This window comes from Gracilinanus agilis, chromosome 1 (assembly GCF_016433145.1).
Source record: "Gracilinanus agilis isolate LMUSP501 chromosome 1, AgileGrace, whole genome shotgun sequence".
Classification (NCBI taxonomy): Eukaryota; Metazoa; Chordata; class Mammalia; order Didelphimorphia; family Didelphidae; genus Gracilinanus; species Gracilinanus agilis.
Window position 1 is genome coordinate 759,292,792 of NC_058130.1, and position 12,903 is coordinate 759,305,694.

At 43.4% G+C, this 12,903-nt stretch overlaps 1 protein-coding gene across 4 annotated transcripts in view; it reads right to left on the reverse strand.

Annotated features, from left to right (window-relative positions):
• The window catches only part of RBM19 (RNA binding motif protein 19), a 193,153-nt gene that overhangs the window by 164,132 nt on the left and 16,118 nt on the right, over positions 1-12,903 (reverse strand). For all 4 annotated transcript variants that reach the window (XM_044673707.1, XM_044673722.1, XM_044673715.1 and 1 more), the window contains exons 7-12: positions 12,433-12,495; positions 11,473-11,551; positions 10,889-10,960; positions 10,291-10,494; positions 7,675-7,805; positions 5,241-5,362 (exon numbers count right to left, since the gene is read on the reverse strand). In XM_044673707.1, coding sequence (XP_044529642.1) covers positions 5,241-5,362; positions 7,675-7,805; positions 10,291-10,494; positions 10,889-10,960; positions 11,473-11,551; positions 12,433-12,495 — 671 coding nt within the window. The remainder of the gene's footprint in view (positions 1-5,240; positions 5,363-7,674; positions 7,806-10,290; positions 10,495-10,888; positions 10,961-11,472; positions 11,552-12,432; positions 12,496-12,903) is intronic.

Sequence of the window (12,903 nt, forward strand, 5' to 3'; positions counted from 1 at the left end):
GATTCAAACTCAGGTCAGTCCAAGGCTCTGACCCTCACTGCCTATCATGCGGGTGGACAGACACATAGCTCCTGGGGCCATGAGGGCACAGACTGCACCCCTGCACTTTCTCCCTGGCACTTCCATACGTATTCTCTCATCTGAGTCTCACGCCACCCTGGGAAGGAGATCCTGCACCTGGCAGTGCCCCCATCTCATCACAAGACTGCGGTCTGCAGAGGAGGACCTGTAATGTTCTAGAAGCAGGATTTGGGAGTGGAGTCAATATGGCAGCTTAGAAGCAGCAGAAGCCCAAACCTCCCTATCCTTCCATACAATCTTTAAAAAAGTGCTTAAAAAAATAGAAATCCAAACTCAATAACAAGATGGAGTCATGGGACTCTCCTGCTGAACAAAATTTGAAGGTAGACAGAGAAAGTTGATCACCATGGTATAAGGGAGAGACCTGACAACCCTCCTCTAACTACTGAGCTGAGACCTGTGTTAGGATATGGGCTGACTGTGGGATTCCAGGGCAAAGGCTGCAGCCATGATGAGTACCTCAGTACCACCATATGAAGCTCAGGGTTGTGACTATGGCTGGCAGGGAGGAACAGGGGGAGGGCCAGCTGGTTGGGTACCCTCTGACTCTGTAGTGGCTGGTGAAGATTTGGCCTCAGGGCAGAGTAAGTGAACAGGTCAGCTCAACTGGTCTAATTCAGTATACCAGTAGAGGAGAAAGAAGACTAAACATTCCTTTCAGGGCAGAGCAGCTCAAATACTCATGTCCAGTAAACAAACAGAGACATGTGTATACAGTCCACAAGGGAAGGGGGGGGGGGGGGGAATGAGTAAAAAACAGAAGAAAAAGAAGGAAGCAACAACTGAAAGCTTCTATGGAGATAAAGAACAAAGAAAAGAACTATCAGAGGACAGGTTCCAAGGAACATTGAGCAAAACCTCAAAAAATCCAAGGAATTGGACTCAGGCTCTGGAAGAGCTCAAAAAAGAATTCAAAAATCAAATAAGACAGGTTGAAGAAAATTGGGAAAAGGAAAACAATAGCTTAAAAAGCAAAATAAGACATCTGGAAACAGACACATGAATTAAAATAAGAAAACAGTGCCACAGAATTGACCAATTAGAAAATGAGACAAAAAAGTTAAAGGACGAAAAGAATGACTTGAAAAGAAGATTAGATAAAAAGGAAAAGAGGGATCAAAAAGTCATGGAATAAATTCAGTCTATTGGACAATTAGAAGCTAATGACTTTATGAGACATCAAGAAACTATAAAATAAAATCAAAAGAATAAAAAAATTGAAGAAAATATATAACACTTCATCTAAAAAACAACTGACCTGGAAAACAGATCTAGGAGAGACAATTTAAGAATATTGGCTAACCAAAAGTCATGACCAACAAAAAAGCCAAGACAGCATATAGGAAATTACCCAAGAAAACTGCTCTGATATCCTTGATCAAGAGGGTAAAACAGAGATTGTAAGAATCCACAGATCACCTCCTGCATGAAATCCCCAAATGACAACTCCCAGGAACATTATAGCCATGTTCAAGAGCTCCCAGGCTAAGGAGAAAATACTACAATCGGCTAAAAAGAAATAATTCAGAGATCAGGGAGCCCCAGTTAGGATTACACAGGATCTGGCAGCTTCCACATCAAAGGACTGGAAGGCTTGGAATATGATATTCTGGAAGGCAAGGGAACTGGGTTTACAACTAAGAATCAACTACTCAGCAAAACTGACTATATTCTTTCAGGGGAAGTATGGTCATTTAATAAAATAGAATATTTCCAAGTGTTCCTGAAGAAAAGACCACACTTAATCAGAAAATTTGAGGCCCAAATACAAAAATCAAAGAGAAGTATAAAAAGGTAAATAAGAAAGAGAAAAATTTAAGGGCTTCAATAAAGTCAAATGGTTTCTATTCCTATATAGAAAGATGCTATCAGTAATTCTTAAAAATTATCATCATAATAATTAGATGAAGTATTCCTAGAGAGTGTGGTAGTAAACTGTTTAGGATATGTTTAAAAAAATGAAACTAGTGGTCATAAAGAGGATAATACTAAGAGAAATGGGAAAAGAGAAATAAAATGGAGTAAAACATATCACATAAAGACATGCGGCCAGGGGGAAGGTGGGGGAGAGAAGACCAGTACAATGGAAGGGTGAAGGAGGTGGTGACAGGAAATACTTAAACCATACTGCCACTGAAATTGGTTCACAGAGGGAAGAACAGCCAGACAGAAAACACTAGAAAGTATAGGAATGAAAGGGCCTTTTCTCAAAATAATAAGCAGCATTTATTTAAAACCATCAGCAAATATCATATGTAATGAAGATAAGTTAGAAGCCTTCTCGATAAGATCTGTAGTGAAGCAAGGATACCCATCATCACTACTATTATTTAATATTGTACTAGAAATGCTAGCAGTAGTAATTAGAGAAGAAAAAAATTGAAGGGATTAAAGTAGGCAATGAGGAAACTAAACTCTTACTCTTTGCAGATGATATGATACTATACTTAGAGAGTCCTAGAAAAATCAATAAAGCTAGTGGAAATAATTAATAACTTTAGGAAAGGTGCAGGTTACAAAATAAACCACATAAATCATCAGTATTTCTATGTATTTCTAACAAAACTCAGCAACAAGAGTTAGAAAGAGTAACATTTAAACTCACTCTAGACAACATAAAATACTTAGGAATCTATTTGCCAAGACAAACTCAGGAATTATATAAAACACAACTACAAAACACTTCTCACACAAATAAAACTAAATCTAAACAATTGGAAAAACATTAATTGCTTGTGGGTAGGCTGAGCTAATATAATAAAAATGATAATCCTACCTAAATTAATTTACTTATTCAATGCCATACCTATCGAACTACCAAAAAACTTTTTTATAGAATTAGAAAAAAATTATATCAAAGTTCATTTGGAGGAACAAAAGATCAAGAATGTCGAGGGAACTGTTGAAAAAAAAAAAAAGTGAAGGATGGTGGCCTAGCAGTACCAGATCTTAAACTATACTATAAAGCAGTGATCATCAAAACAATATAGTACTGGCTAAGAGATAGAAGAATAGAGCAATGTAATAAGCTTGGGGTAAATGAGCTAAGCAAGCCAGTTTTTGATAAACCCAAAGATCCCAATCTTGGGGACAAGAACTCACTAACTGACGAAAACTGCTGGGAAAATTGGAAAACAGTTTGGGAAAAATTAGGTTTAGATCAACACCTCACACCCTATATGAAGATAAATTCAAAATGGGTAAATGACTTAAATATAAATAGGGAAATTATAAGTAAATTAGGTGAACATAGAATAGTATGCTGTCAGATCTGTGGGAAAGGAAAGAATTTAAGACCAAGCAAGAGACAGAGAACTTTACAAGATGTAAAATGAATAATTTTCATTATATTAAATTAAAAAGGTTTTGTACCAACAAAACCAATGCAACCAGAATTATAGAAAGGAAGCAACAAACTAGGAAAAAAATTTTATAACAAAATTCTCTGACAAAGGTCTAATTTCTTGAATATACAAAAAATGAAGTCAAATTTATAAGAAATCAAGCCATTCCCCAATTGACAAATGTTCAATGGATATGAATAGGCAGTTTTCAGATGAAGAAATGAAAACTATCAATAATCATATGAAAAAAATGTTTTAAATCTCTCCTGATTAGAGAAATACAGATCAAAACAACCCTGAGGCAACACCTCACACCTAGCAGATTGGCCAATATGACAGTAAAGGAAAATAATAAATGTTGGGAGAGGATGTGGCAAAGTTGGAACACTAATGCATTGCTGGTGGAGTTGTGAATTGATCCAACCATTCTGGAAGGCAATTTGGAATTAAGCCTAAAGGGTTTTTAAAAGACTGCATGCCCTTTGGTCCAGCAATACCACTACTGGGTTTATATCCCAATGAGATAAAAGAAACCAGGCAAGGACCTGTTTGCAAAAAAATATTTATAGCTGGGCTTTTTGTGGTGGCAAAAAATTGGAAAATGAGAGGGTGTCCCTCGTAAGTATCAAATCAAAAACAAGGGACTGCGCTTTGGGCAGTTCAAATCAGTGTAGAGGCTGCCATTGGTTCACTTGCATTAGAGGTGGCCCACAGGAAATGACGAGAGACACTATCTCTATAAATATGTGGGTTACAACCTGGTAAAAGAGTTCCGGCTTTGGACTTGGTGCTGAAGGTGCTTGGCTGAGACCTCAGAATGCTTCTACTCTGAATTGTCACATGGTAAGTTAGGCTGACTTCCTTGGCCTACCTTGGCGTTTCCAAACTCTGCCTTAAGTAGGCTTATAGCCTCTCTGATTTCTAAGGTCTTGTGGCTTATAGCTTCATTTATTTAGCCTTTTAACCTTCTCTCTCCGTCCAGGCCTCTGCAGGCCTGGACTAGCCTCTCCCTCTCTCTATTTCCTTACCTTTTACTTTCCTAATTGTAAATAAACTACGTTAAACCGGATCCTGACTTGGGTCTAATTTAATTACGGAATCAATCTGAATTGTTGATTCCTAGCGGCCACACTTTAAATATATATCTATAAAATAGCTAAAATCTCCCTCTTACACTCGATTGAGGAATGGCTGAACAAATTTTGGTACACGTTGCTGACAGAATACTATTGCACTATAAGGAATGATGAACTGCTTGATTTCTATAAAAACTGGAAAGACCTCTGTGAACTAATATAGAATGAAAAAGCAGAAGCAGGAGAACATTATATACAGTAACTGAAACATTGTGGGACAATCAAATGTAACTGACTTTGCTACTAATAGCAATGCCATGGTCCAGGACAATTCTGTGGGACATAAGAGAAAGATGCTATCCACATCTAGAGAAAGAACTGTGGAAGGAGAAATCCAGATGAAAACATGATTTATCACTTGTTTACATGAATATGTGATTTTGGGTTTTGGTTTTAAAGGACTGCTCTTTTACAAACATGAATATGGAAATGGGTGCAGTGATAATATATTTATGTATAACCCAGTGGAATTGCTTGTCAAACCCAGGACTGGGGAGGGATGAGGGGAGAAGGGAGAAAACATCAATCATGTAACTAGAAAATTTTTTTTTCAAGTTAATTAATTAAAAAAACAAAACAAAATAGGATTTGAACCCATGTCTTCAAGACTCTAATCCTAGCACTCTGTGCCAAGGGACTTTACCACCCTCAGGAGCACCCAAATAGTAAAGACCAGGACCTGGTACTGTTGGCTTTGTCCTTCAATGCCTTTTTCTTCTTGTAGGAAGAAGACAGTGCGTCTGAATTCTCACTGGTGGTCTCCTTCTTGATGGTGGAGGGTAACAGGTGGAGCATCCGGCCCTAATGGGAAAGAGAGAGTTTGGGGAGAGCTCTGTGCCCACAATGCCTTAGCCTCTGCCCACACGGGCCCTGGGAGGCTTTCCAGCATGCTTCTTTACCTCACCCTGACTGTCCTGTGGCAATCAGATATTTAGACTGCCTGTTAACATGCACAAAGCCCCTGATTTACAGAAATCTTCTCATGGGAGCTGCGATACCTGTGAGAGGTAGGCCCGTTGTCCAGGTAGCACTGCTATGTCCCCATTGTACAGATTAGGGAAAGGGCTTCAGTAGCGGTGTCTTGCCCAAAGGCTCACCACTGAGAAGGCTTCTAATGCGAGTCTGCCCACCTGCCCCAGCAGCCTCTCCAAGGAAGATCACTGGATTAAGTTGCTATGGAAGGAGTGGGGGACCACACATCTCCAGCTTTGAAGAAACTTTCCAGATTAGAAAACAGAAAGGGGGTGGCCTGGCAAATCACTGCTGCCCATATACAACCCATCATTTTTCAAGAGACTGATATAAAAAAAAAAGGGGGGGGGGGAAATGCAGCTGGGTAGCTCAGTTGATTGAGAGCCAGGCCTAGAGATGGGAGGTCCTAGGTTCAAATCTGGCCTCAGACACTTTCCAGCTGTGTGACCCTGGGCAAGTCACTTGACCCCATTGCCTAGCCCTTACCACTCTTCTGCCTTAGAGCCAATACACAGTATTAACTCCAAGATGGAAGGTAAGGGCCTCAAAATAAATAATTAAAGAAGAGGCTGATGCAAGCTTCAATTCAACTTCATTCAATCAAAGCTATACATTAAAAAGAAAGAAAAAAAAAAAAGACTACTTTGGACGAGGCACTGAGTCAAGGGTGGAGGAGAACAAGACCAAAAGGAACCAGGTTTCTGTCCTCCAGATTATGGACCTTTTACCAAAGCAGCAATTCTCACACTTCTGGGACTCAGGACCCCTTCAGTCTCTTAAAAACTATTAAAGACCTAAAAGAACTATTGCTTATGTGGATTACTTTGTTCAATGTGTCTGACTCATGACCTCATTATAGGGTTTTCTTGGCAAAGATACTGGAGTGGTTTGCCATTTATGTCTCTGGCTCATTTTACAGAGGAGGAAACTGAGAAAAATGGGATTAAGTAACTTGTCGAGGGTTCCATGGCTAATAAGTATCTGAGGTCAAATTTGAACTCGGGTCTTCTTGATTGCCCAGTGCTCTAACCACCAGTCACCTAGTCTGCCCACTTTGTATGGAGTAGAGTTATTAATATTTACCGTATTAGGATTTAAAGGATCTAAATATTTTCAAAATAGCTTTAACCTCTCAGAACCCCTGAAAGGGTCTGAAGGAGCTCCAGGGATCCCTGAAATATATTTTGAGAAAAATCAGTTCTAGGGAATAAAAAGTATACCCAGAGAAGTCAACAGAGAGGACTCTCATACTGAGGAGGGCACTGATAATGAGGATGGTGATCAGGAAAGGTCTGAAGGAGAGGGCAGGCACCTGGGCTGTGCTTTGAAGGGCAGCTGGATGGCTTAACAGATAGAGCACCAGTCTTGGAGAACAGAAGATATCAGTTCAAATCCAGCCTAAGACACTTACTAGCTGTGTAACCCTGGGCAAGTCACTTAACACTAACTCTGCTTGCCTCATTTCCTCAGTGAGGAAATGACAATCTACGCCAATAACTTTGCCAAGAAAATCCCAAATGGGGTCACAAAGAGTTGGACCTGCTGAAAATGACTAAAAAGTCATCATAAATAGACTTCTATGCGGTGTAGGAACGGAGAGATGAACTTCAGATATGAGAGAATATCTACACAAAGGCAGGGAAGTGGGAGATGGGATGTCAGTTATGGAGAATAGTGTGTCCAGTCTGATGGCAGTGGAGAAGGATAAAGGGCAATAGTTGGAAATAAATCTGAGAAAAGTAGGAACTACATTGTGGGTGGCTTCAAATGCCAAGGTGAAGGCTTTGTGCTTTGTCCCAGATGGAACAGGGAGCCAGGGAAAGTTCCTCAGTCGGGGAGAAGGTCAGGTCTGTGGTTAAGGAATACCGACATGGCAGTCATGAGTATGAACTGGAGAGGGGAAGGAGGGGCTGAAATCAGGGAGGAGCTGGGAAGGGTTTGGATGAGGGCAGAAACTTTTGAGAGTGCAGGAAAGCAGTAGGGCATAACCGACGATGCTGAGGTAGCAGATACAACACCTGGCAATGCCTGGGGAGGCGAGAGAGAGGCCACAGTCCCAGATAGGCCTGAGGCCAGGGCCTGCCTGGCCGGCTAACTCTCCAATGCACCCGTGGGGGTCTCTGCCCCAGACAGAGGCTCACCTGGAAGATCTGCCCGTCCACTTCCGCATAGGCCTTAACTGCATGCTCAGGGAACATGAAGGTGATGAAAGCAAAGCCCTTGGGTTTCTTGGTCAGACCATCTATAGGATAATGGACTTCGGACAGGGGACCTGGGAGAGTAAAAGTGATATGGTCCTGGAGGGCATTCATCTCACCTGTATTTTAGGAGCCAACCCTGGGGGAGGCCTCTTATAAGGACTATCTGTGAACTTACGAGAATGCTGGAAACTGGACTCTGGCTCTGCCCCAGTTTACCCAGCCCAATAAGATGTCTCTGACCATGTCTGGCAGGCTGCACCTTTCAAACCAAGACCCGGGCCATGGGAGAACATAGTTATTATAACATTCATTTCTATGGTTAATGAAGTACACCCCAATAGGAGCTCCATGAAAAGACTGGTGGACCCAAGTACAAATCCTGCCTCTAGCACTGTGTGGCAAGTAATCTGAGCCTCAGCTTCCTCATCTATGAAATAAGAATAATAATTGCATTACCTACTACACAGACCTGCTGTGGGGAAAGTGTTCTGTTTAAGTCCTGTTATTGGTTTCAAGTTTCTCTTATTGGCCCATTATGAAACTTCTGCCACCTCTTGGGAGAGCAGGACCTTTCACTGGTCCCATATTAGCTCTTTCAAGTTTCACAAAACCCAGGCACTGAATGGTACCTAGGGTCCAGGAGTCCAGCTCAGATCTTACTAGGAATCCCCTCTCTGGCCTCCCTACCAAGCTTTCACCTATCCTCTGCTTGAAGATGTCCAGGAAGGGGGAGGCTGCCTCAGCCTAGACAGACCTGCGGCATTCTGGGACAGTCATGATTAGGAGTACTTTTCTTCCATCTAGCCTAAATTTGCTTCTCTACACTTTCCCTCCATTGTTCCTCAGGCTAACTTCTAGGGAGGGCAAAGTAGAACAAGTCAAACCCTTCTTCCTCAGGCTTCAGCTATTTGAGGACATGGCATGCCCTTATCTAGGCCAGAGACAACAGCCTCATGAATCTGACGGACTTTATACCATCCTGATGTTCTTTGCATGAGACACTCCATCTCTGGACTCTTGGGCATTTTCTCCAGCTGCCTCCCATGCCAAGAATGCTTTCCCTCCTCGTCTCTGCCTCTTGGCTCTCCTGGATTTCCTTCAAGGCCCAGCTAAAGTCCCACCTTCTACAGGAGCTTTTCTCACCCCCTTACAGGGCCAATGCCTTCCCTCTGCTGACCTCCAGTTTGTCCTGTCTACAGCTTGTCTGTCCAGAACTCTTTGCATATTGTCTCTGCTATTAGAGCTCTTTGAGAGCAGGGATGGTCTTCTTAGTACAGTGCCTGGTATATCTCAGGGTCTTTGTAAAATTTTTATTTTCTGTCTTTGGATCAATAAGGAAGAGGGACAAGTGAAGTTGGGACATGTGAGCCCATGGTCACATGGCAAGGAAGCATCTGCCGTCAAATTTGAACCCAGGCCCCCCCAACTTACCAAACATGTACAGGTACAAAATACATTCCAGCCTGCCCACCCTGAAGTGCTGGCCCAAAGCCCTCACTTCCCAAATGAGGAAAATCAGACCAGGCAAATGAAGATGAGCTGCCCGAAATCCCACAGCAGAGAGTGGAGCAGGAGAGTGGGGGTTGGTCTAAGGCAGTGATTCCCAAAGTGGGTGCCACCGCCCCCTGGTGGGTGCTGCAGCGACCCAGAGGACAGTGATGGCCACAGGTGCATTTATCTTTCCTATTAATTGCTATTAAAATTTTAAAAAAAATTAATTTCCAGGAGGCTAAGTAATATTTTTTCTGGAAAGAGGGTGGTAGGCCAAAAAAGTTTGGGAACCACTGAGCGGTCTAAGGGAAAGTTTGTGAATCAAGAGTCCTGGATTTTAATCTTAGCTCTACCATTTGCTCTCTGTATGACTATGAGCAGATCACTCCTTCCTCTCTTGGCCTCCATATCCTCCCATGGAAAATGTAGGAGTGGGATTCAAGGGTCTCAGAAGGACTTTCTAGCCCTCAATGGAAGATCCTGCGATCCCAGGAACTCTGGGCTTCTGAGCACCCATCCTGCAGCCTTATTCCCATGCCATTGGTTCTCCAAACTACCTTGTGAGAGAGAAAAGCTATGCAGATAACACTATTTTATAGACAGACAAACTGAGGCCCTGAGAAAAGTAATAATCCCTCCCAATGGCATATTGCTTAAAGTTTTATAAACTGCATTTCTCACAAGAAAATATACTTTTCCCTAAACTTAGACACGTGGAAGCAGGCTATTGGGGCATCAAGGTAGCAGGGATGGAGTTGGGAGAACCTGGGTTCAAATACAGTGTCAGACATACTTCCTAGCTATATAACCCTAGATAAGTCACTTACCCCTATTTACCTAGCCCTGCCACTGTTTTGTCTTAGAAATGATAGTAAGACAGAAAGTAAAGGTTAAAATATAAATTACTTGGCCAAGTTAACAATGAATAGTCAAAGGCTAATAACTCTGAGTCTTCTGTTGCCAAGTCCACACATAGGCTAACCTCCTGAGTCAGCCTTTTGTCCTCAAGGATCTGGCACAACAAATGAAAATTTGTGGCGCAAAACTTGAGCTAGGAGCCCTTACCATATTTGGCAAATAGCTTCTCGAGGTCCTCTTCCGTGCTGGTGTAAGGCAGGTTCCTTACAAAGAGCCTCCCTGAGTCGGCCAGGTCCTCCTCCTCCTCACCCTCCTTGAGTTCTCTGCCCTGCCAGGCCTTTTGGTTGCTTTTTTGGTGCTTTGGGGTCCCGTGGGCTCCCTTCTCCCTGAACACCTCAATGTAGCGGCCACCTTTGAAGCAGAGAAATGAGGGAGAGAGAATGTGAGGGGATGCTTGGGCCCACCTCCCTGTCTTGGAGTCCCAGAGGCCAAGGTTGTGGGGTGTGTGGCCTTGGGGACCACCAACAGCTAGACAGAGGTGGCCACATGAAGGGTAGTCATCCCCCTCCCAGGAAGGGTCCCCAGGACCACTGGTGATCCCACCGGGGCAATGGTCCCTGTGCTGCCGCCTGACACTGTCTCCACCATGGTTTAAGCTCTCCTTTGTCCTGGCTCTAAGGAACCCTCTGACAAGATATTCCCCATCTCTAGACTTTAGTTTCCTGATATAGAGGGAGAGATCAAAGGCTCCTCCCAGCCCTAACACCCCCTGCTCTAAAGGCCAGGGGCTGCAGACCCTCCTCACCCATGTATTCTTTGTTACGCTTCAAGGCTTTTTCCACGTCCCCTTCGCTGTTGAAGTCAACAAAGACATAACCTGAAAGGGAATAAAGTGGATGATGGAGCTCCCCTCTGGGCCATGGGGCTGTGGGAGGCTCCTGGTGTGGGCATGTACATGTGTCCCTGTAGTCACAACACACACACACACATACATACACGCGCACATGCTGTGTGACCCTGGGTAAGTCACTTTACATGGCAATGCTATGGTCAGCTCTCTATGACCATAAGGTCCTGACAGTAGGGAAGGTACCAACCTGATATGATAGAGGGAATTTGCCCCCGGGAGCTCCCCGGTTGATTCCCTGTCCCATGGCCACTGAGAACTCAGATGCCCAACTGTTTTCAAGGGCATTTGGGGGCAGGGGAAGGAAAACAAAGATGGGGGTTCACTCCTGTCCTGAATGATTTACTCAAACACAGACAGGGCACAGGGGATACCATTTCTGTTTTCTTTTTTTTCCTACTCCTCCTGTTTTATTCTTCCTATTCACTGTTTTATCTTCAGTCTCTGGCTCCTAACCTCACTCCAAAGCCACCGGCCATTACCTGTCTTGTTCCCATGAGCATTTCTTACAATGCGGATAGCCACGGGCTTTAGGGGCAGCAGGAATTCTCTAACATTTTGCTGGAAAGAGAAGGAAAAAAAGGATTTTTCAGAAATAATTTTAGATCATTTCAATTCAAGGAATCAAGGGAAGCTGAAAACATGAGTATCTATGAGGTGGACTTCTGAAAGCTGAGCTGATGAAAACCTGTGGATTCAATGTGGTAAGAAAGGACATTTGGGAAGCAAGATCTCACCTGAGTAGCTGGAAATGTGGTCTGTCTGTCCTTCTTCCCCCCTCTCCTTTCTTCCTTCCACCTCTCCCTCCAGGTCCCTTTGAGCCTTGATAAGCTAAAACTTTCCTGACCCTAGAAAAGCACCCGGACTTGCTCATTACTCATATTCCTTCTATCCATTTTGCAGATTTGTTCATTTCCAACTACAGTTCCGAGATGGCCTTGGCTTCTTAAAATGAACCCTTCCCTTTTTAAAAAGAATTTCTTACAAGGGCTAGGCAAATGGGGGTTAAAATGACTTGCCTAGGATCACAAAGGCCTGGAACTCTATTTACTGTGCTACCTAATTGCCCCTGGAACTTGATTTCCAAATGGTCAGAAGACAGAACACAGAACTTCTCGGATCCTGTTGTATCTTTCAGGGGTGTTTTGGAGAAAGGGTTAGACTTTAACAAATTATGATTAAAAAAATCAGTAAACAAAAGGGATCCTCTTATAAATTTGGGCAATCTAGCTATGTGACCCTGGGCAAATCACTTTATCCCCATTGCCTAGCTCTTACTGCTATTCTACCTGGGAATCAATTGACAGTATTGATTCTAAGACAGAAGGTAAGCTGGGGTCATTATCCTGATCCTCTGACTTTTCTAAGCCCCTGGAGGCTATCAGTCCCTCCTCCTCATTGCCTCAAAGGTCTTGAGGGAGGCCCAGAAAGCCCATACTCACCTCAGTGACATTAAAGGGCGCTCCCCGGAGCTTCACTGTGTAAGCTGTGGTTGGTGCAGTCACCTGAAAGGCCACAAAGGACAAGAGAAGGAGGTGAAATGGACACCCTGGTAGTCCAGGACTACCAGGACCGAATGACCCTGTTAGAGTAAGAGATGCTGACTGCCAGGAAGGCTGGGATAAATCAAGCCTGTGGAGCAGCAGGAGGCTCAGATACATAGGAGTCAGGAGAAGGCACAGCCTCAGGAGATGAGCCGCCCACCTGTAGCAGTTCCTGGCTCCCCAGTAGGATGTGGGCCACAAGGGCCTGGGAAGCACCAAAAAGGTCCTTGAAGAAGCTTTGGAGGAAATGAGCACCTGGGTTCAAACCAGGCTTCTGCTGCTGTGTGACCTTGATTGAGTCACTGCCATCTCTAAGTTCTCTAAAATAAAAGCAGAGGCCTGTGATTTTCAAGGGCTGCTCCTCCCTCT